Here is a 25663-nt window from a genome sequence, read left to right as displayed (position 1 = left end):
ACGACGTATGACCATGTATTACAATACTGGTAAATAGTGGCTGGCGGGAACAACCTATCAATCTAATCAGATAATGCGACCCACACACACCCCACCCGAACAACCTGCCTAGGTTTGAATTTTCACTTGCTTCGTGAGGGAGTGTGGGCAGTCGGTGGGGTGAGGTACGTGTGATGAATATGTTGAGAGCGAAACAGGAGCAGGTAGCGAGAGTTCCAACCCCAAAACTCTCTGGGACGATGTTTTTGGCTTCGTTGGGAATGGAGGTCTCTGCCTCGGCGCGTGCTTTGTCCGTCCCACTCGGCCGTCTCAGGCTCGCAGTACTGGTCAACCCACCGAGGCATTTTTGACTGTTTAATCTGGCCGTGTCCAGGATCCCAAGATTGGCCAGAAAACGGCGACTGCGGGCGCAATTGGCACCAGAAGTATCTTTGGGATTCATATTTGTAGGAATACTTATTGAGTTCCATTGAGTATGTCTTTGGCATACTTGGCCTGGTACAAACAACTAAGCTTGGAGCCGACTACGACTGCACGGAATTCTGCGCCTCCCACTCCTCCCTCGTAATCCGATACCGCACCTCCCCCTCCTCGATCCCAGGCGGCGGGGTCGGATACTCATTAAACCAAGTATCAACATGCGTCAGGCCACACTTCGCCATAACCGCCCTCGACGCCGCATTAACCGTCATCGTCTCCCCAAAGACCTCCGTAAGCCCAAGATCCTGGAACGCATGCCTTAGCAACTCCCTCGACCCCTCCTTCGCGTACCCCTTCCCCCAGAACCGCGGGAGCAGTCTGTATCCGAACTCCGAGCGCTCTCTGCTGAAGTTTTCGGTCGAGGTCGGCTTGTCCTTGTCGTTGTCCTTCTCTATCGGTGCTGGGGCGAGAATCCACCACCCGATGGGCTCGTCGTCGTTGGTGTACCCGACCCAGGTTCCTAGGCCGAGGCCTGAGACGGCGGTTGCGGTGCTGAGGAGCCATTCGTGGACTTCCTTTGCTTCGTCGAGGGTGAGGGGGCGGCCGAAGCCGATGTATTTCATGACTTCGGGGTCTTGGTCGAGTTTTGAGGTGATCTCGAAGTGCTCTTGTCCCAGAGGGACGAGCTTGAGGCGCGCGGACTGTAATGTTGCTTGTGTCATGGCTGGTGTGTTGGCCGTGTCCCGCGTGGGCTTGGGGGAAGGGTTGGTTTATTTATGCTTTCTTGGCCTGACGTGTTCGGTGTGGCGTTGTCTGGAGATTGTAAACTGGATCAGGTTGTTTAAGCAGTAGAAGCTGCGGACTTGACTGAAAAAACTGACAGAGGAGCTTGTGGATGGTGACTGTTAGGCTTTGGTCGGGGAATGGGATGGTCTTCCGCCGCCTGTGCCTTTTATGACTGCAACCCGATTATCGGGCTGCATCGGCAGGAGTGCTGGAACGCGTGCAGTGAAATAGGTAAAGGATTGGTAAGGGCTCCACGATTTGTGTCCTCGCCTTTCCTGGCATAGTGCGAAGTTTGGCTGCAGGAGCGAAAAGCTCTTTCAATCCTTGCCGTGTCGGAAGCGATGTTCAAGCGCTGATGGGGCCCCCGATCTCTTGAATGACGCATACTTGTCGCCGATCAAGCGGAAATTCGAGCTACCAACAGGCCGTGAGACTAAAATTCTGCTACAGAAAAAACTCATGAAATGCGAACGCTCAGGTCGCTTGTTTGGACGGGCGATTGTGGGAAACTTGGTCTTGGCGCCAAGCCATTTAGATCAGATTAGATGCTGATAACAGGCCAGAGTCTCACCTCCGCAGGCGACGTAATTTCCATCCGTTTTCCCACTGCGGACCCTCTTTGCCAGTGCTAGCGTGACGAGCGGCATGTTAGAATACCTGAGATGGTCTAGTAATCTTTCATTGCCCACAGTCACCACAGTCCGTCACTTACAGTTGAGCCATTGATGCTGTGCTCGAGGTGTTGGAATCAAAGCAACGCGGGGGAATTCACTCGGTATCTGTGCAGATTGCTTCTCAAAGGCATTCTTCCCAACCAATTCTGCATTTCCTCGCGAACCATACTTCGCATTACCGCGCAGAGCTGCATACTGTCACATTTCAATACCCAACAGTAGGGATGACCCACTTGAGACACCATGCCTCGTGATTGCGTCTTTAAAGACCCCCATCAGTGCTTGCTTGGCCTCGAGTCTCGACCCTATAGAATGCCGAGAAGGAACCTCAGAGTTTTTTCGCCAAGGAACGAGCCAAAAACCAGCGTTGGGGGTGGACGCCCACTTTTTCTCTGTGATTTTTATCAATCTCATCGAATCTAATCAATCAGTCGAGCGGATCTCCGATGCGCCACAATGGCCTGACATGATTCTGTACTGTCACTCGCGCCAGCTGAGACCGATTCTTCCCTCAGAGCAGCCGACTTCGGGGATTGTCGGTTCCGGTTAACATTCCTGCTTTGAGTGGGGTCGGAAAGTCTATAATAATACAAGTCTCGCCCTTCCAGCTTCGCAGTTTTGATTTTCCATCTGTTGTTGCGCCTGTCTTGTGCTTCGCCACTTGAGGATTCAGCAGCGATGGCGATTCATAACAAGTTCCAAGTGCCCTTTAGTCGGAAGACGGCGGGCAAGGCCGAAGAGCCTTCGCCTCGCGCGGACGTTGAGTCTCCTGTCGCTGAAAAGGCACCCACTGCAGACAACAAGGAAGCTGGTCTGAACGACAGCGGCAGCGATGATGCTGTTCCCACTACGCACGCCCAGAGCGGTGTCCAGAAGATGCAGGCCGTGACCTTGGTCTGGTCCAAGAAGTCGCTTGCCGCGATTTTGTGTCTGTGCGTTTCCATCGCATATCCCAACCAAATCCGAGTATCTGGTCTACGTTGCTAATTTCCCTAGTCTCTGGCTCCTTACTCTGGCCAATGGGTTCAGGACAGCCATTCTCTACAGCTTGACCCCGTACGCCACTAGCAGTTTTCAGAGCCACTCGCTCTTGACCGTGATCAGCGTTGTTTCGGGCGCCATGACTTCTGCGCTGTATATTCCCGTGGCCAAATTGCTGGACGTCTGGGGGCGCGCAGAGGGTTTCTTGGTCATGGTCGGTCTTGCGACGCTGGGCTTGATCATGCTTGCTGCGTCTAAGAATCTTGAGACGTACTGCGCGGCAGAGGTAAGATGTTTTACGTTTGGGCAAGGGAGGACAGCCGCTAATAATCGACGCACTACAGGTATTTTATTCCGTCGGATTCGGTGGCATCAACTATATCATCTGTGTCCTCGCAGCCGATGTGACCAACCTGAGGAATCGTGGTATCGCGTTTGCCTTCACTTCGTCTCCCTATATGATTACGGCGTTCGCAGGGTCCAAGGCCGCTGAAAAGTTCCTCGTCAATGTCAACTGGCGCTGGGGTTTCGGGGCATTCGCTATTATTATCCCAATTGTGGCATTCCCTATTTACGTGGTCCTCAAGGTCAGCTTGACCAAAGCCGAGAAGCAAGGTGTTATCGCTCCTACGGAGCGCAGCGGCCGAAACTTCATCCAAGCCATTCAGCACTACTTTTTCGAACTTGACAGTGAGTCGCTCCTTCATGTCTGGCGTATGTCAACATAGAACGTCCAGCGCTAATGTATGTGTTGCAGTCCCCGGAGTCATCCTCCTCGCCGGAGGCCTCACTGTGTTCCTCCTCCCATTCACGCTCGCAACCACAGCCCCCAACGGCTGGCAAACAGACTACATCATCGCGATGATCGTGACCGGCTTCGTCGTCATGGTCCTCTTTGTCCTCTACCAAGGCTACCTGGCCCCCAAGCCGTTCCTCAAATACGAGTTCCTGACCGACCGCACCGTCGTCGGCGCATGCCTCCTCGACGCCACATACCAAATGTCCTACTACTGTTGGAACAGCTACTTCTCCTCCTTCCTACAAGTCGTCAGCAACCTCGGCGTCGCGGAAGCCGGATACGTCGGGAGCACCTTCCAGGTCGTCTCGGGCGTCCTCCTCTTCTGCGTGGGGTACGCGATCCGCAAGACCGGCTACTTCCGCTGGCTCCTTTTCATCGCCGTCCCGCTGTACATCTTCGCACAGGGCCTGATGATCCACTTCCGCCAGCCAAACCAGTACATCGGGTACATCGTCATGTGCGAGATCTTCATCTCCGTCGGCGGCGCAATTTTCATCCTTATCATGCAGCTCGCGGTCCTCGCGGCCGTCGACCACCAGCACGTCGCCTCAGCCCTCGCCGTCCTCTTTATATCCGGCGGTATCGGCGGCGCAGTGGGGAACGCCATCTCCGGTGCGATCTGGACGAATACCTTCCTCCCTGCGTTGCAGCGGAATCTTCCTGAATCTGCCCTCCCGAATATCATGACCATCTATTCTTCGCTGCCTGCTCAACTAAAGTACCCCAAGAATAGCCCTGAGCGTATCGCGATCCAAGAATCCTACGGCTACGCCCAGACGAGGATGTTGGCTGCTGGGACGGGACTAATGGTTCTCTCCTTTATCTGGGTGTGGATGATCCGGAATTATAATGTTGGCAAGATGACCCAAACGAAAGGTGTTGTGTTCTAGGCCGTCAGGTTAGGTTTGATTCTGGCCTTGGTAGCTGGTATGTCTTGGGTTGGAGTATCGCGTTGTGCTGCGGTTGAGCAAAGTGTATTTCACAAATAGACGATATTCACAGATAATAGCAGCGAGGCACTGAGAGTCTCTACGTAATAGACTTGATCTTAATATGTATACAACACTAAACCTGCGCGTGTCACAAGTGCGAGTCCTGTGCTCAATGCGGCCGCATTTCTCAAGATCAGATAACGAGGCGATGCCCACGCACACCCCTTCCTCTCAGCAGGGTTGCCCGACAAGGTCACTGATAGATCCTGATTTCCAGTGTCAGCGCCGATCTCGGACGCGACAAGAGGACTTTGCGCTAAGATTATCAGATTAGATTATCTAGTCCCACCAGCCCATGCCCTGGGTACTAAGGACGACGAGACAGTTAGTGAGCTGCATGGCGTCAAAGCTGACCCTTGGTTTCGAAGGCATGTGCCTCGCTTTCCGCACCAAGCGGCTTGTGAATAGCAATAGCGTGGTGGGGGTGGGAATGGAGTTTGGATTCGAATATTCGTCCCATTGTTTTCCAAGATCAGATCCATTCATCCTAAATATCCCGCGGAGGGGGATCAAGCCTACAGAAACCCACCAAGACTCCATTCTGAGGACCCGCGGATTTTGGGAGAGAGGCGTGGGTCGAACGAAAACACTCTTTTGAGGGTGGGGTTTTCCCCTCTAACGAGGTCGATTGAAGAGAAGCCCATCTTTGGCAGGGTCTGCGGTTTCTTCATTTTCTTCCCCCCTTCCCCTTGATCTCTCTCTTGAGAAGCGGAGATTCTCCTCGGACAGGCAAGCAGCAGTGAATACTCCCTCAGACTGGAAGCCTGACACTCAGAGCGCTGGGATTTTTTCATGCGTCCTTGGAACGGGAGAGACAGCGCCGACGCTTGAAACATGCATCTTATCTGATCCGCGGTATAATATGGGTACGTCATGGTCATGTAAATTCCGCGTGACAAAACATTCTCTTTCAAGCCATTTCCAATCCCAGTACATTGCTCCGCCGGCAAGGTCGAAAACTCAACCTTAGTCCAGGTCTCTTCACTAATTGAGTCAGAAATTTACACCCTCCTTCTGCCTTCACGGCTTCAACGAGCCGACCACTGGGGCTGTCTGTCAGAACGTAGGCAATATTGATATAGCATCAACCCTCTGGTCTGTTCACCATGAACCGTGCGTTGTACAATCCCTGGATAGTCAACCTCCATTATCAGGTGGGGTCCTCCTCCTTTCAAGTTACAACAAAGTGGCAGATGTGAATTGGTGTTCATCATTTGCGGGGCCCCTGGATGAGGGAGATGGTACGATTTGCTCACCACTCGAGACCGGATCCGGTGGTTTTATTCTGGGCCCGCCGTGAAGTTTGTATTGGGCTCGAGTAAAAGGGGGAGAACAGGTTGGATGGAGGAACTAGCGACAGATGTAGCGCGAGATAATGGGTTAGTGGGGTTGGGGAGGCGGGAGGGTACACGAGCAAAAAGGGAACATATCTTAGCAGCCCAAACATGCGTTTCAGGATGAGCTCTGGAAACTCAAGGAGATGTCAAGCGGGGCGTTAGATGACTCCCCAGCGACCCGGAGGCAGGTAATACTTCAGCAAGCGGCGACATGTGACAGAAACATTTCAATATATTTGGGCCACTGTCATTACATATGGCATGGCTAGCACGTCCAGATAATTTCAGGTGGACGAGTTCCGCTCCAGCGCAAGCTTGAACGACGCTACGCGAGCAGGATCGGGGCAGTTCCTTATACAACGCCACATGCATCTATGGGAAAGTCAGTCATTGCGGTAAAACAACTACCATTTTCCTCCGCAGGTGCATCGTAAGATGGATTAATTTCAAGCACTTTGATAATCGCAACGGCCGGACATCATTGTCTTGTCTGTATATGTGTTGGGGTGTCCGCGCCAGGCGCGGAGGATATGATTGCGTCGTTCCACACGAGAGGATGCGTCCTTCAGCTTCTGGGAGTAGAATATTATGAGACGCGAACGAAATATAATCTCTGGCACGCTCATCTCCTGACACATGGCTGTCAACGCCGTTGTCGTGCCGCATGGCTTTGCTTCAAAAGCTATTCGAGAAATTTCACGGTTCGAGGCGGATTGTTCATTCAACGGTCTGGTCTGTATTTGGTGTGGCCAGGATTAAGCCAGATAAAAAACAGCCCAACGAAAATGGTGAGCTTTGAGCCGCCGATTTCCCAGTTACTGAGTCCGAGCATTGACACGATACTCCATCATGCGCCCAAATCTTCAAGCATATTATGATGCTCCATTCGCTAGTGCAACGGCACATGCAAACTCGGATTTCGACTTTCGAAGTGGGCATGGACGACGGATATTCATGTCCAGCGAAGCACATGGCAGTAGCTATGCGTGGTCCGGATTTTCAGGCCTTCAATGCGAACCAAGAGAAGAGCATTGCAAGTGGGACAGCCCAGGAGCCGACAAGTTGGCTGTCTTAGAGCAGTCTGACTTGCGTGTTTGATTGTCCCTGGGAGATGTGTGAAGAATCGTAAGACTGGGTCGAAAGAGAGAGTTCGCTCCTTGGCCAACCAACGAAAACTCTGGCCCCCAACACCTTCTTGGGGGAATGGGAAAGCAACATATCGATTCGAGAGACTTGAAGCTGGCGATCAGCAAGGAGCTTGTGATGAGTTGTTGAGATCGTCGGACGAAGGATGCCGTTGCATCAGAGGCCAAGCCCATCTGAGTTAGTGACTTTATATTTTTGGTAGGGCTGTGTCGTTCATCTGGCCACGTTTGTGGGACTTGAATTCTTCTAGGGGTCGAGCGGGAGGATTCTGGTTCTGGTTTTCTCAAGTCTGGCCACGACTGGCCTCTTGTGCGCTTGAGCAAGGCAAGGATTCTTGCGAGATTGCTCACCGGCCCCAGCGGGGAGGGCTTTCACGGGGTGAGACGTCGGCAATGAATTCAAGACGGAGAGAATTTCGTTCCTCGGGTCCGGCAAAGATGATTCTGCGTTGTCAGCTCACGATGTTGGACGATCCGGCGCAAAATAAAGCTCGTTTTGATATGTTTCAGGGAGTTAAAGAAGCGCGAATAAGTTCCCAAGGGTTGGTGCGCGGATCATCCACTGTGAAACTTTGTTCTGAATGAACAGAAAACCACACAGAAAGGACGAAAGAACATCGATCTCACAGCCTCACCAGCTTGAAGTTGACTCAGCTGCTGACAACCCCATTCATCGAGGTTCTGTGCTGCAAGACCAGGGCTCAGTGGAGTTCAAGGCCCGCCGGCTGAATGGGCACTCATTGACCCTGAGAAACCAAACGATCCTGAAATTAACCTCTTGTCAGAAAAGTGATCCACCAGTTCTTGGCTGTTTAAGTATCCGTGATTTGCCAAGTGTCAGGACCGAAACCCTCCAGAACCCATCCCATCCGAGTTCATCCTTCTTCCCCCTGTGCTGACGAGCTGGCCAGACTTCGTGGGCGAGTTATTGCACGTCGAACAGGCCCGTGGGAACGGACTTCGATGATGGTTGACGGAAGAGCCTTGTCAGGATTTTCAGCTCTTTATTGCCCTTCAGGCCCTCCTTGAGTTCGGACGGAGAGGCTGCGCTGCACTGCCCAGCCCCTGGATCCCCCACCCATGTCACAGCCCCGTATTTCCCAGTCCCAGCCAAACATCTCCATCGCACAGTCCACGCGCTAACTCGCATTCGACCCGATATGGCGACAGAATCTGGGGAAATCACCCGTTCTTCATCTCCATGATTCGAAACATGGGTACCTCGGATTCCTCGTGGGAAAAACCGGCACCTTGTCCCCTGAGACACTTGGCCTCGTAACTGGGCTTAGCGGCGTCATCATTCCGTCTCAGCCTGTCTCCGACTCGAACGTGAAATGATCTGACTGGCGGAGACGAGCGTCAAAGGAAGCTGGGCCCCTGAATTGCCTGAATGACCGCCCTGTTGTTCGTTCCTTGTCCGGCGTTGTCTGAATTGAGATTGGACATCACGTATGAGTGCGGTGTCTGGGCGCCTGATTGTCCATGTCCAATTCAGTACGGGGAACATGCTGCGCGCTGATTTTGGCGCTTGGACGTTGAGTCAACCGATATTATTTGAGTACCAAGAATAAGGGATGCAGAGCCATTCCGGTTGATCTTCTTCAGCTGGGATGGGGGAGTCCAAATTTTTAATCGTTCCTCGACTTTGTTTCTCAGCAGCCTTTCCGGGTATAAATACTTTCGGAATCCTGATACCTTTGGTGTGACTCAATTCCCTCCAACTCTTGCATTATCGCAGATAATCCGTTCTTTCGATTGTAAATCGGTTTTCGGCAACATGGTCCGTCTTTCACTTCTTGCTTTGGCATCTTCCCTCTCTCTGGCTTTGGCCCTGCCTCAGCCACAGAATGTTTGTACGACCGTTTGTCGGCCTGTGAAGCCTGAATGTCCGGAGGGAGAGGTGAGTATTTTTCTGCTTTCTCTCGCTCGTGTATATCTTCCATGCTAACACAGTGTTAGGAAGCCGGTGGTAGTGAGGTATGTTCCATAACAAAGCAACCGTCATTGAAAAGATGAAACAATTGAATAACATTGATACCAGGGCTGTTGGGGTTGCTGCCAACCTGTCGCTCCCAAGGTAACTGACGTGTGCACCACTGAATGCCGCCCCAACAAGCCTGAATGCCCAGAAGGCGAGGTACGTCTTCCTGTCATCTATCCTCTCCTTTCCTCTGACTTGCAAGGCTAAGAAGTATACAGGAAGCCGGTGGTAGCGAGGTACGTTCCAACATATTGAGTCGAGCGCAAAGATAGATACGAATGGGTTATAGGGCTGCTGGGGTTGCTGTCAACCCATCAAGACAGACGTCTGCCTTGCTGTCTGCCTCCCCGAGAAACCGGAATGTCCTGCAGGCGAGGTATAATACCGCCCCCCCCTTCCATCGAGATCGTTGAGCTTTACTGACTGAGGCGTCCGAAGGCCCCTCGCGGTTCTGAGGTATGACATGGACCTGGACCCGAAAAGTCATATCACCCAGATTCTAAACAAAATGTTTAGGGATGCTGGGGATGTTGCGCACCTGTCGAAAAGCCAGAAACCAAAGAAGCGGCCGCCGATGATGTTTGCAGCGACGTTTGCAGACCTGAAAAGCCTGAGTGTCCCGCCGGAGAGGCACGTATTCCCGCTTTCTCCCCCTAGGAGCTGTCGCTGACGAACTCTCTTTTGCATAGGCCCCAACTGGCCAAGAGGTATGACACTATCTCAACCTCCTCATCGCCATTTGCATTTCAATTAATGACTTACCGTCCTGCTCAGGGATGCTGGGGCTGCTGTCAGCCCGTCGACGAAGAACCAGAGGGTAACGTTTGTACCCTGGAATGTCGTCTCGAGAAGCCTGAGTGTCCTGCTGGAGAGGTATGCTCACACACCCTGCCTGAAACTCCAGCGTTTTGTTAACGTCACTAACTTGTGTTCTTTGTTTCTAGGCTCCCACTGGTGAAGAGGTATCGTCTCACTTTGCTTCACACCCGTAGAGAAGTTTCGCGAAAGGAAAAGTGTTAACAATCCCATTTCAGGGCTGCTGGGGCTGCTGCCAACCTATCGAGGAGAAGGGCGTCAAGGCCGATGTCTGTACGAGTGTCTGTCGTCCTGAGAAGCCTGAGTGCCCTGTTGGCGAGGTATGTCCTTTTCGCTCCGAGTCCTGATATTGAATGGTAAGGAGTGCATTGCTGACGATGTGAATAGGCGCCGACCGGTAAAGAGGTTCGTGAAGATTCCGGCGTTCTATGGCCTGGAGACTAACTGTTGTAGGGGTGCTGGGGGTGCTGCGAGCCCGTTGCGTAGTTGAGGAAATTGGCGAGTAGGTGGAGGGAGAGATCACGTGTGGAAGGCTGCACAGACTACTGCATAGGGGGGATATGCAAAAAATCCATCTCAACTTACAGCTTGAAGGTTGCAAAGGATGTATTTGTAACGGAGGGTTCTTAAAATTGCAAGTCAAATTCCAGCTCAACGGGAATCAATATATGCCAATATAGACGAACGTGGGAGTATATGGCGCTCAAAGAATAGAATGGTCGGCGACAAAGATAAATCTTCCAGAGAGCTTACATGCTCTTCATCGGATCCCAGCTAATATCCGCTCTCGCCAGGAACTCCTGTCCCTGAGCGAGGACCTTACTGTTCTCCTCCCCGAGCCATTGTGGCTCGAGCTGCTTCTGTGCGTCTTCGATTTCGTATCCTTCACCTCCAGCCACATAGACTATCTTTCCCGCGAATGGCAGCTTTGCGCCGTCGTGCGTAATTCCTCCAGATCCACGATTGGCTGTGGCGCAGACAAGGATCGCACGCGCAACATCCTCTGACTTGTTGATCGGCAGGCCTTGCGCGGTCCATGCCTTCTCGATTCCAACAATCATGCGTGTCTCTGCTTGCGTTAAATCTCTACGGTACCAGGGGTGGAAAGAGAAGGCAGAAAGAAGGAAGGCGTACTCGTCACCCACGGACAGATAACGTTCACCCGGATATCCTCCCTGGTGCCCTGCAAATGCAGCCCGCGCATGATCCCCACAACACCATGCTTACTCGTCGTGTAGGGCACCAAGTCTTGCGTCTCTTTAAACCCAATAATACTGCTCATAAGGATAATATCGCCTCCGTTCCCGGCCTGCCGGATATAATGCATCCCAATGCGCGCTGTAAACAGGGAGCCGATCGTGTTGACCTGTATTTCCAACATCGACGGTTCTTCGTTTATATCGGATGAGGGGTCGAAAATGCTCTTGGGGTTCGCGACCCCGGCAACGGCAACGACAACATCGACACGGCCGTATTTCTCGTGGGCGCTGCGGAAGAGCGCTAGCTGATCCTGGTAGGAGGTGGTGTCGCAGCGGACGAAGTGGACGTCTGCGCCGAGGTGGGAGACGAGGTCATGGGCGGGTTGTTCAGCAACATCGCCGAAGACGATTTTTGCGCCGTGTTCTAGGCGCGGTCCGATCTGTTAGTATCGGTTTTTCGTTGTCGTGTCTCTTGGGGGAGATGCGGTTCTATCTGGCCATGAGTTGCCGAGCGGAGCATACCGTGGAAAAGAGTCACAGCCGACCGGCCAATTCCAGTCGATCCGCCCGTCAAGACAACGACTTTATTCTGAAGAGTCGAGAGAAGCGAGGGGTTGAGCACCAAATGTGCCATCTTGGGTGGACGGGTGAGTGATGAGGAAGGAGTTAGCGCTGGAGCTGAGGGGGAAGAGGGGTAAGTTCACTAAAAAGCCGTTTGGCCGCAATCGGGCTACAAGTCCAATTGAATCATTAATTGTCTGATTAACGATCCCAAGGCCCAGTCCCGACGGCCGGCCAAGCCATTAGTGGGATGCAGAGAAGATCAATGCAGAATCATCGTAGCATTGAAAAGGAACTGGTGTTCTGTTGAGAGTTGGAGAGCCTGAGGCTGCCCCACCTTGTCGCTCATCTCCATCATACATGTCAGACAGAAAGGAGCGTTGACGGAAGGGCTTAGCCCGGCTGGACTGCAGTGGAACGCCAGGAAAACCCCTTGCACGGCGCGATGAAATCACTCTGTCTCATGATTCGCGATGCAGCCAAACAAACAAATTCCCGAGCCATCCCCTGCGTATGGAGTCCGATTTCGCCTGTTGCAGTATTCCAGAACAACTGGCTGACAGCCAGGACCCAGGACGGGTTACAGGACCACAAGTCGAAGCAGATCCCCTCGAACGCCTCTCGAATTCCTCTTTGTTGTCCTCCTCCTGCTCTGGTTACACGCACCGCCAATCTATCGTGTCGTTGAGGGTACCCAATGGAACCGGCTTCTTTTTGGGCCAAGCTGCCCCGAACCGCGGGGAGAATGCGGTTCCTGAGAAGCTTCGGGCCTTGGAGCCTAGGAACCTTGGAACCTCGACTTTTCGGACGTCAACGGGTGATGAAAGGAAGACCAAATCAGGCGATAGTATGCATCTGATGGTTAGGTGGTTGCCTTCTTAGCAGGCAATTATGGACAGTTTCCAATTCCAGAAGGCTTACGCATCATAAAACAGCCTTGTACGACCGAGCGCGAGGAACCAGTCTTCTTCCGTGGAATTTTATCACAGAAAACCCCAAGAAATTACTAGTATGGATTAGCCAAACCTCAGGTTGGTCCGAACCCACGCTGCATACTGCCGCCGCCTGGATGGCCTGGAGCTTCCAAGCTATCGCAATACTATTGAGGTTCTCCTCCGAGGACCCCCCCGCGAAGACTATATTAGGACACCGTATCTGCGGCGCAGTGTGGGAGATGTTCAAGAATTCTGAATTCCGAGACTATACTCGCGTCCCTTTTTCTATCTTCTCATCCTTAATTTCATGTGGAGGCACTGCATATCGGGTGTCACTTGGTTTTGCTATTTCCTGGCATGAAAAACAATACGAACACAAACTCGACCCCATTGCTGATAATTTACTCCTTCTTTGCAGCGGCCGCAGTCTCAGCAGCCATAGCCTCCTCCCTATCCTTGAAGACCTTCGCAACTGTCGGCCTCGCACGAAGCCTATCCAACCATGCCTTCACATTCGGGAATTCCTTCTCCAGATCAAACGTACCCGCTGTGTAAGTGGGAACAATCCCATACCATGGCACAAACGCCGCATCAGCATAACTAAACTTCCCACCAACAAGATACTCTTTCCCCTCGAGAACCTTCTCCAAAACACCCGTCACGCGCTTCACCTCATTCAGATACCGCTCCTGCGCCGAGGGAATCTTCTCAGGATGAAACGTGACGAACCAAACCGCCTGTCCGAAATAGGGGCCCTGCCCACTCATCTGGAAATGCAGGTATTGCTTCGCGTGGAAGTACTCCTCGCTGCCACGCTCGAAGCTAATCGTGTGGTCCTTGTCGTACGTTTCGATCAGGTACTCCATGATCGCGCCGGATTCCCAGATTGTTATGCCAGTGTTTGGGTCCTCGATTGCGGGGACGCGTCCGTTGGGGTTCACCGAGATGAACGGCTCGTCCTTGACCTCGGCTTTGGGGACGGGCTTGAGGGTGTAGGGGAGGTTCAGCTCCTCGAGGATAATGGCTGGTTTCCAGGGGTTTGGGCCGTAGGCCAGGATGTAAAGCGTGATAGGCTGCATTTCGACTGCTGACTGGGGGAAATCGACTTGAGACTCAAAAGATGTAGATTAGATTTTGTTGTAGCTGAAACTGTAGCCGGAGCTGTAGCTGTGCAATGAACGAAGTGTTCGATCCCACCTCTCCCTTCTCGACCCACGACTTTATACCCCTCCCTCCTCCTCCCCCTGTCGATGGCCCGATGTATACACGCTTACCTCCGAAGGAGAGATATTCCTCACATCCGTCCGGATCCCCCTTATCCGGTCAGCACTGATCAGCGGAACGCTCGACAACCGAACCGAAGCTTACAAATTCATCCTTCCATGAACAAGATGGAAAATTTACGAGATTTAGCGCGCATTTCGTAAGCACCTTATTTCTTAGTGGGTTAGCTGATGCTTGGCTCGAATCTTGCGGTGACCTCAGGGAAATCTCTCACACGGGAATCACCGACTTCTTTCGACGTTCTCCCCTCTCTCTCTCATGCTGAATGGAGCAATGATATTCATTCAGCCTTTCGCGGGTCCAGGAAGATACGGAAGAAACGAAGTTACGAGTCGGCCTAGATACACTTCACCGCGGCGGGTGGTCACCACCGCAGAACGAGGAAACCGATAAGTTAACGTTGAAAAGCGGAATGTAAACTCTGTTGCTATATCTCCGTGTCCTGGAGGCAAGCTTGCGATGTTACCTATTCACCGCCAGGACAAACGTAGATGGGCGGTGCTGTGGAATCATAAGGATAGCAGATAGGAAAGTTCCATTCCCAGGAGTGCTCTTGAGACTCCAAGTTGGTTGATTAGCTCGCTTAGAGAAGGAGCGTGCGTCCTCCCCAGCTGTTTTCGGTGTGCTTCAGCTCGCCGTTCGACAAAGCTCTCCCGATCAAGGTGAGGACATTCGATAGAGAACATGGAAATTAGACTGTTGTACCTATGATCTGTCCTCAGCTCCACCTTTGTTGACTACGTCCGGGAGGAACACGGGGCTTGAAAGCTCTAGAAGTGGAAAGGGACGGGTAGCGGATGTCATCTACGCATCGGAAAGAGAGTAGAGTACATGACTGAGCTACATTATTCTGTTTCTTCTCTGAATTAAAGTACATTCCGTTCTTATCATCATGAACCCCGGGATCTGCCATCTTCATCTTCGTTTCACACCCACTCGAAAGTCACCACCATTTTCTCCGTCGTTCTAACAATCTCCCCATTCCTCATGATAAAAACAATAACAATTTCCTTGTAAACACTCCTCAATATGTGGCCCGGGCTTTAATAATGATGACAGTCCCATCCTCAGAACGAGGTCACAATGTATCAAAGTCTAAAGCTTTGCCTTGGCGCTGGCTTTCGACTGAAGAGTCCACTCCTTAACCGCCTGAGTAACGACAACAGCATCCTTCATGGAGATGTCGCAGTGAACAGTGAACCTGAGGATTGGGAAATCAGGCGAGGTCGCAGGCGCAATGAAAGGCGCAGCAAGAATTCCCTTATTGGACAGGAAACGGTGAAGACTGGCAAGCTGCTCCTCGTCCTTCATCAAGACGCCGACGATAGCACAGGGGGTGTTCTTCAATCCTCCAACGACCTTGGCGACCTTGTTCATCTCCGAGCGGAAAAATGTCGCGACATTGATCAGTCTCTCGCGGCGATCATCGGCAGCTTTGATCACCTCCCAGATGGCGCGGAGGCGAACGATATCGTTCTGGACGAGGCCAGAGGAAAAGATGTAAGGGTACGAATTCTCTTTGACGTAGAGAGCGTGCTTCGTGAAGACTAGGCCGGCGCGGGTAGCGTATGCCTTTGCGAGGCTGACGGTGACATAGTCAACATCGTTGACGAGGCCCTTGACATGAAGCAAGCCGCGGCCCTCGGTGCCGAAAAGACCAAAGGAGTGGGACTCGTCAACCACGAGAAGACAGTTGTGAGCCTTCTTGACACGGACGATGTCCTCGAGGGGGGCGAAAGCGCCGGAAGTGCTGTAAACCGATTCGACAATGATCAAGCCAGGTCCGTATTTGGCGATCTTCTTCTCAAGGTCGGCGGCATCATTTGTCTTGAAGGCGTGGACCTTGGCGCGGCGAGAGGCCAGTCCGTCATAGAACGACATGTGCAAGAAGGTATCAACGTAGACATGCATGCCGGGAGTGCAGACGGCGTGCATAACACCGACGTTGGCAGCGTATCCAGACTGGGCAAAGTAGCAGCCCTTGCCGTACCAGGCACCGACATCCTGCTCCAGGGCAGTGTGGGGGTCAAAATCAGAGAGGAAAACAGATGATTTGACAGTATCGCGATAGACAGTGCAGTTCATAAGGTCTTCGGCCTGCTTGGTAAGGACCTCACGATGGTGGACAAGGTTCAGATAGTCATTATCTCCCACCATGATCGTATGACTGTTGTTGGGAGCCCATAGAATGTCTTTCAACACACCATTCTGGCCCTTCGTACGGGTTGCAAAGTATTTGTCGACACGCTTATCGTGGTCCATATTGAATGGAAAAAGCCAAGGTGGGGAGGAGATGTGGTTTAGTGGTATAAGGAAGCAAGAAGATGTGTGTATGAGCCAGGAGAAAGATGCAAGAGTATGAAAGATAAACAATCAGCTTGCGGATAAACAACAAAGGAAGAGAGTGAGAGAGGAGGAAAGTGCGGACAAGAAGAGATTTTATAGTAGCCCTCTATCTTGAGCGTGAACATTCTAAAGGCTCAAAGCCAATAATCTTTACTGGCAGTGTTATTCACTTCTTGAGAGTGGGCCATGTCTTGCTTGGATAGGCCACTCTCCTTCAGATGCCTGAATATTCGCGCACAAAGTCAAGGGCGTGGTTAATGGCCATTACCGGATTGGGAACAGCGTGCCTATCCGGCCACCGGCCAGCATTCACGTTGGCCTTGATACCAGCTCTCTCTCTAGCTACACTTCTCAATCTCGGTGAAGGGCCTAAAGACCTCACGAGCTGAGCTGGAAGCTCCATCTCCTTGGTAAGGTTCTGGGAGCCTGTAGCCCAATGAGGGTGTATATACAATTCCCTCTCGGTCAATCCAACTCCTATCTCCGCACCGGTGGCGAGAAAGCGAGTTGAAGTCTCGTCCACGGCAACAGATCCGCTTTCGCGTTCGTACGCCTTGGGCTTGGACGTTCCAATTGCTCGGTTGAACCACGGCCACAGGGTCAGGCCAACAGAGAGAGTAATCAGTGAGTGCTGTAGGATGAGATGGATAGTTAGCAATGGATTCGACAACTGGATGGGGTTCTGACAGTTTAACAGTGTATTATACAACAGACAAATCATAACTGATGCACAGGAAGCATCCGAAATGTCCCAATATTCCCCAGGGTGAGCATCTGCGCTTCCTCATCTGAAGGTTGTGAAGAGCCGTCTATACCTCTTCTCTGCAGAATGTACGAAAGTTCTGGCCTAGTCGACCGCCGTCACAGCGGTTGTTTCCAATCAGGATGCACAATTCGTCACTCCGATGCTCGCTATCCGATCACTCGCTTCTCGTTCGTATCGAAGGATCTTCAGAAAGATGCTCAGTATCCAGCTCAACAACGGCACTCAATGCCTCTTCGTTCAAGTCCCATATCATAGACTTTCATGTTGACTTTTCAATGTAATCAGGTTCTCCCGCAGAGGCATTACTCTCCGTCCCCGCTCACAGCAAGAGATTCGCGCTGTCCAAGCCCTACACACCTCTGACATATATGCCACGGCGCGAAATAGTGCAACAATTCGAATTCAACTCCATCACCCGGTGCGTGACGGGCTGTCGAGCAGTCTGGCAGTGATTGTGGCGGTGTTGGAGGTATGTCGCGATGGTCATCTGGGAGAGAAGTCACCCGCATGCTATGTAGACATGCCAGAAGCGTAGGCAGACTTTGGCTCACAATTAGCTGTCTACAAGACCATGGGCTGCCAGCCATCGTTCATTCTGAAGTTACCTCCACTAAAACAGTGCGGGCTATTACTGAAAGTGACTACTCATAACTCTTCGACATCGCTACGCGCTGAGGAACGGCAAGTCTTCGTCGGTAGTGCAAGATATGTGCCCAGTACGCCGCCAGAGAACGTCAAAGAAGGCCGGTACATTTCACCAATTGGAGTTGTGGTGCACCTGGTATCCCTACGTTAGTTGTACCGATAATGCCTCAGTCAGAGAACTGTTACTAACCTTTTCAACTTAGCCAGTGCTTCCTTGGTATTCAATATGTGCAAGGGTCCAAGCGCTGATACACTGGCGGGAATACTGAGACATTTAGGCATCAATTACATAACCTCTGCGGTCAAGGGATTCCGAACCAAGTGCAAGGCTGATCACAGTCCGCAAGCCTGAGGCTGTAGCGGGCCTAAAGGACATTCGCGCTTTTCAGTGCTCCGGCGTCCCGAATGCTCCCATACCGGTCTGACCTCCTCCGCTCTGAACAATTTGCTTACAGAGGCTTGCGATACCACTCCGGTCCACGAGGCGACTAGGTCTATTGCAATAGAGGCACTACAATTTTATTGTAGCCACTTTGTTCCGAGCTTTTTCTTCCCCCGCGTGCAGATAGACAGTTGATGGTGGCTGACCGACAGAGGTAGAGCAGGTGAATGACGATGCGAAACAAACGCGCCTTTGGAAAGCGTGAGAATAAGACTTAGCAAAAACAACCGAGCAACGGAGTTACATTACATGCTATACGCTTATGATATACTGTTGAAGGAATATATACAACCACAGGACCGTATCTAATCACGCTGATGCCTCCGCACCTCATACATCGTGGTAACCTGAATCCCTCCCTTCCTCCCAGTCTCCTCATCGGATAAGCTATTAGTTGTACCCGTTCCACCACGAACATCATTCGCGTACGACATATTTCCATTCTGTGTCTCCCGCAGCATCCCAAACTCATCGCTATCACGCCCCGTCTTCGTCCTGACAGCCGAGTCCAGCTGGTTGTGTTTTGATCGGCTCATGGCTGAAAGGCCAAAGCTGGCGTTGCCGCTCGTTCCGTAGCGTTCGCGGCTAGAGGAGGGGTCTTTGGATGAAGAGCGGATCCAGATGGAGGTGCTGAAGAGGGGTTTGATGCAGGGGGCGTTGACGGCGATGATTGCGACGAACTGGCTCCGTTAGCGTGAGATTTTGTTACTTAAGGAATAGAGGATGCTGTATACCGTTTCTCTAATTGCCCAGATTGTACTTGTGTTGATGCTTTCGATGCTTTGGAGGGAGAGGATGCACCGGAGGAGAGTGGCGGCCATAACGAAGACACCGCCACAGAGGAGGACGCCGATAATGAGTTTCCTATACAGGATACGGCGGTTAGTCGGAGTATAAAGGTTAATTCCATGAGGAAGACGCACCGGCGTAATGCAATTTTGACCTTCGCAAGGAGGGGGATCGGAATGGTGAGCAGGATCGCATCGGTCCTAACTGGTTATTCGAGGCCGAGGAAGGGATATATGGGGGATGCACGAACAGAACGTTGGTGACAGCAATCACGATGTAGTTCACGTAGTCAGCAGTGCAGTTAACTAGTAAGCAGTGTTCAGTATTATCATGTTAAACAGAAGGTAATACTTACGGCCAGGATCGGGATACACCTGGAAATGCTTCGAGAGCGGACGGCAGTGGAGGAAAATAGTAAAAATGACAGCGACGTATGTAGCACCACAGAGAACTGCGTTGAGCTTGACGAGCTTTTGCTGCATGAGACCAAGCCTAGAAAGATCAAAATAAGCCCGAGAGACGAGAAACTGCCAGGGCATACGTGAGACGGTTGTAGAAGAAGAGCATGCATGCTTTAAGGGACCAGATCAAGGTCACATAGCATGTCCATCCAGCCATCAAGCACTTCGATCCGAAAACGAGACTTGCTGTCTGCTCCGGCGTCAAGGCTGCCCGCTGCGTGTTTGTCAGGCCGATGTTGGTGCCATGTTGACCGATGAGCTCGAGCATAGTGAGCTCAGCCTAAGTACGTCAGTCTTTCTCCGTTCTGATATCGTATTTTTGTATATACCGTCCAGAACACCAGAGAAACGATGGCGAAGAGATCATCTCCCTGCCAATTCTTGAATCCGACGACCTTGAGACGCGCGAAGATACGAAACAGGATCACAATTACTCCAATGCCATACTCAGTCCAGGCTTCTTTCTGGAAGGGTGTTGCATTGGCCATTGTGACACAATATTTCTTCACATATGAGGCAAGGAAGGCTCCATGGAGCGATGTCTCCGACCCAGCAGCTTGGGGAGAGGTTCTACATTAATACGAAAGCTTAGTTAATGACTGAGTTTCTCGTTTCAAGGCCCTGGGCTTCCCATTCGGACTGACGCCTTCCCCCCGAAATCAAAGTTTTCTTTGAAGTCAAGAAATACGAAGAGCAGAGCCCAAGATGAGGGAAGATCTCCGTCATAGCGGATCATTCTATTGTTTCCATGCGGCCCATTTCTCACATGCCGAGCTCTCCTGATTTGACAGACTCATTCCCACCACAGATCCACCGCTGACGGGCAGACGGGTCCCTCAAATGGAGAAGGAGACGCGGACCGACGGTTTCGACAACTCTGCGGTCGACACGGAGAAGGGACATGGGCCAGGTGACGTAGATGGTGCTTCGACAGACATTGGCCGTTAACAGGAGCATCTCCAGGAGGAGCGAGTGCGAGAGCAATCCTGATGAGCATCAAGATCAACCATCAGCTTTTGTTGACTGCGTTGACAAAGCACGGCACGGGATCACCGAAAGAAGATTAGGCATGGCGCCTAGAGCATTCAGGATGGCCGACGAAGGGAATAGATTCGTGAATAGTCGGAACAATGTGGTCTCGAACACGAGCGACCCATCCGATGCGCGCTTCGGTTCCACCTCGATGGCTGGGGCCTGTCACAGAGCTTTAAATAGGAAGTTTCTGGCGACTGATCGTTGAAGAGATCAAACAATCCCTGTCGTGATCGCTGTTGTTGGCTACAGCTCATCGCATCCATTCAACGTTCAAGCAGGCCTCTTTATGCAACCGGTTCAGCGAGTATTCTCGGATCAGAAATTGTGCTGCTCTGTTAACTCAAGGTCAGCCACGAACCGTGAAGAGAAAGGGACAGCAGACAACTCACCCATGGAGGTTGGAGACCAGAGTTTGACCGTTGGGCCCACCATCTCCGCCCTTCTCCAGACGCTGTCACCTTTCCCGTTATCAAAAGTACGTCTGGCCAGAGACTGGACCGGAAACATGGAGCACCCATCTCCACTGCTGGCACACGGTTTCCCTTGGCCATCCTCGGCCGTCAGCATCTCTGAGCTTGTGGGTTTCCAGAGCCCAGATTCATCCACACCTCGTCAAGGGCGTCGACTATCATTCTTGACACTCTTCGTGAAGAGTCCATTCCAAGATAAAAAGTGATGACTGCGGAGAGATGGGAGATGCACAGCCAAAGGCTCGGCCACCCATGGATCCTGGGTCCTTCCCGAGCACCTAGCCCCGCAATGCGGCGGAACAACAACACCATCCATTCCGCACTCCCACGCGCTCTGTCGTAAGGATCGCTCCCGTGTGACGGCGCCGTCTCACTTTCTCGTAAAGTGCCGAAAGTGGGGAGCTGCTAGCCTGCTCCTTTCTGCGGTTGTCGCAGGGATCTTTCCCCGTCTTCCCGTTTCTGGTAGGAGAGCTTTCTCAGTTAAAGGGGCGGCTGATGGTCACCTCTTGAGGTGGCATTTCTCGCTCCCTGCAAGAGAGCTTGCGTGCAGGAACCTTGACTGATCGGTGTGGCCAAAATGGGCTCTGCCGCTGATCCAGATAATACCTACGACTACATCGTCTGCGGGTAAGAAACCATCAATGCTGGCTTCATACGTGTTTGGGGACTGATCAGACTTGGATAGAGGGGGAACTGCAGGATGTGTCGTCGCTGGTCGACTCGCAGAGAACAAGGATGTTCGAGTTCTGGTCTTAGAGGCCGGTCAGCACAACCGTGACCTCGAGAATGTACACATGGCTGGTGGGTGGTCGAATAACTTCGACTCCGAGACGGACTGGAATCTGGTTACGAAGCCCATGGCCGGCGTGGACAGCCGCCAAGTCAAGCTCAGCCGGGGCCGGTTCCTCGGAGGAAGTAGTGGTGTCAACGGCACGCTGTGTATTCGAGGTTCTAAGCAGGACTATGATGACTGGGGCTTGGAGGGATGGAGCGGCGATGAGTTTTTCGAAGCTATGAAAAAGGTACATTTCACCTTTCTCTTAAACTCTCTGTGTCCCGATGCTTGGCTCGACGGCGATTCTGACCCTTTAGGCGGAAACGTTCCATCCCAAGCCCTGGTTCAAGGAAGAAAAGGCAGCCCATGGGTACTCTGGCCCCCTTCACACAGAACCACACGATCTAGCTCCGATTGCGGACTGCCTAATGGACTCCTTCATCGATCAAGGCCTTCCCCTTCACCACGACATGTTCTCGACAGGCGATATCGTGAATGGATGTGGCCATGTCCCTCGCACAGTTTACAAGGGCATCCGTTCCACCGCAGCAGACTTCATCACCAAAGAGTATGATCGCTCCAATATCACCATTCAGACCAACCATACAGTCGACCGCGTCCTCCTAGAAAACACACCAGAGGGACTCCGCGCTACAGGGGCAGTAACTCGCACCGCAGATGGGACAAGCAAGACGTTTTATGCGAGCCGGGAAGTCATTATATCGGGCGGTGCTTACTGCAGTCCCGCCATCTTGATGCGATCCGGCATCGGAGCACGCGATGAGCTCGCTCAGTTCGACATCGACTGCAAGGTCGACCTCCCCGGCGTCGGAAAGAACCTCATGGATCACTTAGTATGTCTCTCTTCCATCGCCATCCCCTACAACCCATCTAACGCCCCAGATTGTATTCATGTTCTACGAAACCGAACACCCCGGCCTGACAAACTGTCACAAAGTCTACCACGACGACAACCTCGCAAAGACCTACCAAGAGTGGAAAGACCACAAAACCGGCTTCCTCTCCACCTTCCCCTTCGGCTCCTTCGCCTTCGCCCGCATCGACGACCGTCTCAAAGATGAGCCCCTCTGGCGCGACGCCCCCCGCGAAACAGGCCGCGACCCCATGGGCCTAACCCCTAAGCAACCCAGCATCGAATTCTTCACAACGGAATGCTACGGCGGCCCAAAGCAGTACAACCAGTTCCCCGTCAACCACCAGCACGCATTCTCGATGATCGCGGAGCTTTTCGCGCCAAAGTCCCGCGGGACTGTCACGCTGGAGTCCAAGGATCCCACCGTCAACCCGGTTATCGACTGCAACTACCTCGCTGACCCTCTTGATCTCCTCGTTCTCACTGAGGCGTGCCGCTTCGGAAACGAAATAGTAACCCAGGGTGCTGGCACCAGGAATATCGTCAAGGGCTCTTGGCCGCCAGAGCTGAAGCACCACACGTACAAGACGCGCGAGGAGTGGATTCCGTATGTGAAGGAGCATGCCACGACTTGTGCGTTCCTCTTTCCCCGCCCATTTTTCAACCGTGTTCATAAAAGCATGCTAATTGAGTATCTAGGTTACCACGCATCTGGCACGTGCGCAATGGGTAAAGCCGACGATCCCAATGCTGTTCTGGATAACAAACTTCGCATTCGCGGTGTTGCTGGGCTGCGTGTCGCGGATTGCAGTGTTATGCCGACGCTGCACGGAGGTCATACCCAGATGCCGGCGTATGGAATTGGAGAGCGCTGTGCGGACTTTATTAAGGAGACGTGGTAATTTCCTTGCGTTTGAGTTGGATGACTGCGTCTTCGGGGCATATTTAGCTAGCTACGTCGTGAGTGAATGAGTTATGAATATCTTGACGGATTTCTCACTTTTTCTTTTTATCTAGGGCTTTTAAATCGCTTCAAGAATGCCACCCTATCTCAACGGAAGGGTATGATTTCGGTCACATCCGAGATACTACAGATGCAGTCATGTTGAATTTGCAAATGCAAACGAGAGAAAGCCCGCCTGTCTTCTCTGAAATAGTATAAGAGCAATATATAACACGAAACTCCGAAACGTCCAACGAAACCATTTAACATGACGTATGATAGACGGATCATATTCCCATAAAATCTATTCCCAACCATTACCCATAATCCCTACTGGTAAATCCTTCCGTTGAATCCTTGCATTGACAGTAAAGTCTAAAAATCCGCCGGCTCAGGCAACAAAACCGGCGTATCCCCACGCAAGCCGTCCAGCCCAATCAAATCCCCAAAACTGGGCGACCACTCAACCCGCGGCGTCAGAATATCCAACCCCCACAATTCAGCTACATACTTCAGGATCGAAGTATGCGTGTACTCTCCCGCCTGCCGGGCCGGGCTGTGCTCGACAACGCCCCTCCCCACCCACGGCGAGATGAGGAGCGTCGGGACGCGAATCCCCAGTCGATCGAAGTGGAATGTCGTCGGCTGGCCATCCCCCGCGACTTCGGTGTAAGGGATTTCATCACCCGGTGGGACGTTCTCCGGTGGCGGAACGTGGTCCGCGAATCCGCCGTGCTCGTCGAAGGTGAGGATGAATAAGGTTTCGTTCCACTGTGGGGACGCACGGAGGGCTTCGTAGATCGATTTCACGAAGCCCTCGCCGAGGTTTATGGGGGAGGGTGGGTGGAAGGATGTGTAGCTGCAGCATTCTGGGTTTATCCAGGTGAAACGGGGCAGATTTCCTGTACGGGCGTCGGTGTAGAACTGGTGGATTGGTTTGATGGAGGTGCGGGAGTGGCCGGATTGTACGGTCCAGCGGTAGAACATTGCGTCTGGGGCGAAGCCTGTTGTGTTGGAGTAGTTTATCCAGGAGATGTTTGCTGCGGAGAGCTGCTCGAAGATTGAGACTTGCGGGAGAGCGGAGACATCGAAGGCGCGGTCGTTGAAGCCGTGGCCGTGTGATGTACCAGATGTGAGATAGGCGCGGTTGGGGTTTGTTGGGCCCGGGACGGCAGCGAACCATTTATCGAAGAGGAGGAAGTTCTCTGCGAGGGCGTTGAAGACGGGGACATGGTCCGGTGTGTAGTAATTTATGACTTCTCCGGCGCGCAAGAGGTCTCCCTCTATCCCGTGGGCGCGGATTTGCTCCGTAACGAAGCCGTGCATATCAGGGCTGTGGATGGAGAGGTCGGGATGGTCCGTCCCGTACACTTGCTGGTTTCCGCCAGCAATGCTGTGATCTGGATCGTCTGCGGCGACATTCTTTCCCAGTGGTTTGGCGCAGACCTTGGGGGATTTGGGGTCTGAGACGTTGGCTGGGTTGCAGAAGGTGCGGTTGACGAGGCCGTCAATGTCAGGATTGTAAGTGAGGCCGCCTGCAATGGTGTCGAATGATAGGTTCTCCTGCACCAGGATGACGATGTTCTTAATGGGCGAGTCTTTGATGTGATGCGTGCGGTGGTCGGTTTTGGGGAAGAGGGTGTGCGATGCCAAGAGATAGATGGCTGCCGCGAGCGAGATGATACTTGTCGTGAGAAGCACAGCAAGGACGATGATACGCCTCTTGGATGATGTTTTTCGAGGTAGCTGTTTTATTGTGCTCTCAACATCTTGACTCGAGCAACGGCTCTCCTCGTCCTCATCGAGCAGAGGCTGCTCGTCCTCGGCGGCGCGGGGTTGTGGTTCAGCGGAGCCTCCCCGCAGCCAGTTCATGGCGGCGGCTTTCTCTCACACTCAGAGATGCGAAGTGGGAAGTAGAACACTGTTCGCAGACGGCATTTGTCGCTTGGGGGTGTCCCTCTATTTGAGCTTTTGAAGAGTTGCAGCTGGACGGTCCTGTGATAGCCTTGAGAAGGTCTGCATAACCACAGCGACACAACGCTGCACAAGCGGTGCATGCGTCCATAACAGCACGTGATTGGTGAAGGAGAACCGATACACTAAGCCATAAACAGCTAAAGCATTAGGACAACTGACCAATGATAGAAGACGCAGGCAATCCGAACCAGGAACTCAAATCGGCGACCCTCGCCTCATCACCAGACCAT

At 52.4% G+C, this 25663-nt stretch overlaps 9 protein-coding genes across 9 annotated transcripts; 3 read left to right on the top strand and 6 right to left on the bottom strand.

Moving 5' to 3' along the window:
* Nucleotides 1-437: 437 nt before the first annotated feature.
* On the bottom strand, nucleotides 438-1257 carry BJX67DRAFT_297194 (GNAT family N-acetyltransferase). Its single transcript, XM_071026907.1, has one exon. It carries the CDS (start codon nucleotides 1140-1142, stop codon nucleotides 525-527), a length of 618 nt encoding a protein of 205 aa, XP_070881382.1. The 5' UTR covers nucleotides 1143-1257; the 3' UTR covers nucleotides 438-524.
* A 1263-nt stretch (nucleotides 1258-2520) lies between these two features.
* On the top strand, nucleotides 2521-4693 carry mirB (MFS siderochrome iron transporter MirB). Its single transcript, XM_071030397.1, has 4 exons — nucleotides 2521-2812; nucleotides 2877-3147; nucleotides 3206-3551; nucleotides 3619-4693. The coding sequence occupies exons 1-4, from the start codon at nucleotides 2559-2561 to the stop codon at nucleotides 4548-4550; spliced, it is 1803 nt and encodes a 600-aa protein (XP_070881381.1). The 5' UTR covers nucleotides 2521-2558; the 3' UTR covers nucleotides 4551-4693.
* Nucleotides 4694-8911: 4218 nt separating this feature from the next.
* BJX67DRAFT_385652 (uncharacterized protein) lies at nucleotides 8912-10437 on the top strand (the record flags this gene model as incomplete). Its single annotated transcript, XM_071033911.1, has 12 exons — nucleotides 8912-9034; nucleotides 9094-9111; nucleotides 9176-9271; nucleotides 9334-9351; nucleotides 9439-9491; nucleotides 9554-9749; nucleotides 9805-9822; nucleotides 9890-9988; nucleotides 10060-10077; nucleotides 10150-10251; nucleotides 10319-10328; nucleotides 10385-10437. 12 exons carry the CDS (start codon nucleotides 8912-8914, stop codon nucleotides 10435-10437), a joined length of 804 nt encoding a protein of 267 aa, XP_070881380.1.
* An 83-nt stretch (nucleotides 10438-10520) lies between these two features.
* BJX67DRAFT_366397 (uncharacterized protein) lies at nucleotides 10521-12393 on the bottom strand. The gene is made up of 4 exons (XM_071030396.1): nucleotides 12262-12393; nucleotides 11653-12198; nucleotides 11066-11554; nucleotides 10521-11000 (listed from the first exon to the last, which is right to left on the bottom strand). The coding sequence occupies exons 2-4, from the start codon at nucleotides 11762-11764 to the stop codon at nucleotides 10681-10683; spliced, it is 921 nt and encodes a 306-aa protein (XP_070881379.1). The 5' UTR covers nucleotides 11765-12198; nucleotides 12262-12393; the 3' UTR covers nucleotides 10521-10680.
* A 496-nt stretch (nucleotides 12394-12889) lies between these two features.
* Nucleotides 12890-13834, bottom strand: BJX67DRAFT_366393 (glutathione S-transferase family protein). Its single transcript, XM_071030395.1, has one exon. It carries the CDS (start codon nucleotides 13703-13705, stop codon nucleotides 13028-13030), a length of 678 nt encoding a protein of 225 aa, XP_070881378.1. The 5' UTR covers nucleotides 13706-13834; the 3' UTR covers nucleotides 12890-13027.
* A 1029-nt stretch (nucleotides 13835-14863) lies between these two features.
* Nucleotides 14864-16172, bottom strand: BJX67DRAFT_391275 (pyridoxal phosphate-dependent transferase; the record flags this gene model as incomplete). Its single annotated transcript, XM_071034759.1, has 1 exon — nucleotides 14864-16172. The coding sequence occupies one exon, from the start codon at nucleotides 16170-16172 to the stop codon at nucleotides 15006-15008; it is 1167 nt and encodes a 388-aa protein (XP_070881377.1). The 3' UTR covers nucleotides 14864-15005.
* A 2242-nt stretch (nucleotides 16173-18414) lies between these two features.
* On the bottom strand, nucleotides 18415-19847 carry BJX67DRAFT_385648 (uncharacterized protein; the record flags this gene model as incomplete). Its single annotated transcript, XM_071033910.1, has 7 exons — nucleotides 18415-18789; nucleotides 18844-18973; nucleotides 19033-19098; nucleotides 19149-19203; nucleotides 19254-19390; nucleotides 19440-19639; nucleotides 19689-19847. 7 exons carry the CDS (start codon nucleotides 19845-19847, stop codon nucleotides 18415-18417), a joined length of 1122 nt encoding a protein of 373 aa, XP_070881376.1.
* Nucleotides 19848-21237: 1390 nt separating this feature from the next.
* On the top strand, nucleotides 21238-23623 carry BJX67DRAFT_297107 (GMC family oxidoreductase). Its single transcript, XM_071026904.1, has 5 exons — nucleotides 21238-21491; nucleotides 21550-21886; nucleotides 21957-22493; nucleotides 22543-23146; nucleotides 23213-23623. Exons 1-5 carry the CDS (start codon nucleotides 21442-21444, stop codon nucleotides 23413-23415), a joined length of 1731 nt encoding a protein of 576 aa, XP_070881375.1. The 5' UTR covers nucleotides 21238-21441; the 3' UTR covers nucleotides 23416-23623.
* BJX67DRAFT_297108 (putative phosphatidylglycerol specific phospholipase) lies at nucleotides 23624-25454 on the bottom strand. The gene has a single exon (XM_071026905.1). It carries the CDS (start codon nucleotides 25326-25328, stop codon nucleotides 23832-23834), a length of 1497 nt encoding a protein of 498 aa, XP_070881374.1. The 5' UTR covers nucleotides 25329-25454; the 3' UTR covers nucleotides 23624-23831.
* Between the last annotated feature and the right edge of the window lie 209 nt (nucleotides 25455-25663).

This window comes from Aspergillus lucknowensis (assembly GCF_044049455.1).
Source record: "Aspergillus lucknowensis strain CBS 449.75 chromosome Unknown BJX67scaffold_68, whole genome shotgun sequence".
Taxonomy (NCBI): Eukaryota; Fungi; Ascomycota; class Eurotiomycetes; order Eurotiales; family Aspergillaceae; genus Aspergillus; species Aspergillus lucknowensis.
The sequence above is the reverse complement of the archived record's forward strand: the minus strand, read 5'-3'. Positions and strand labels throughout refer to the sequence as shown.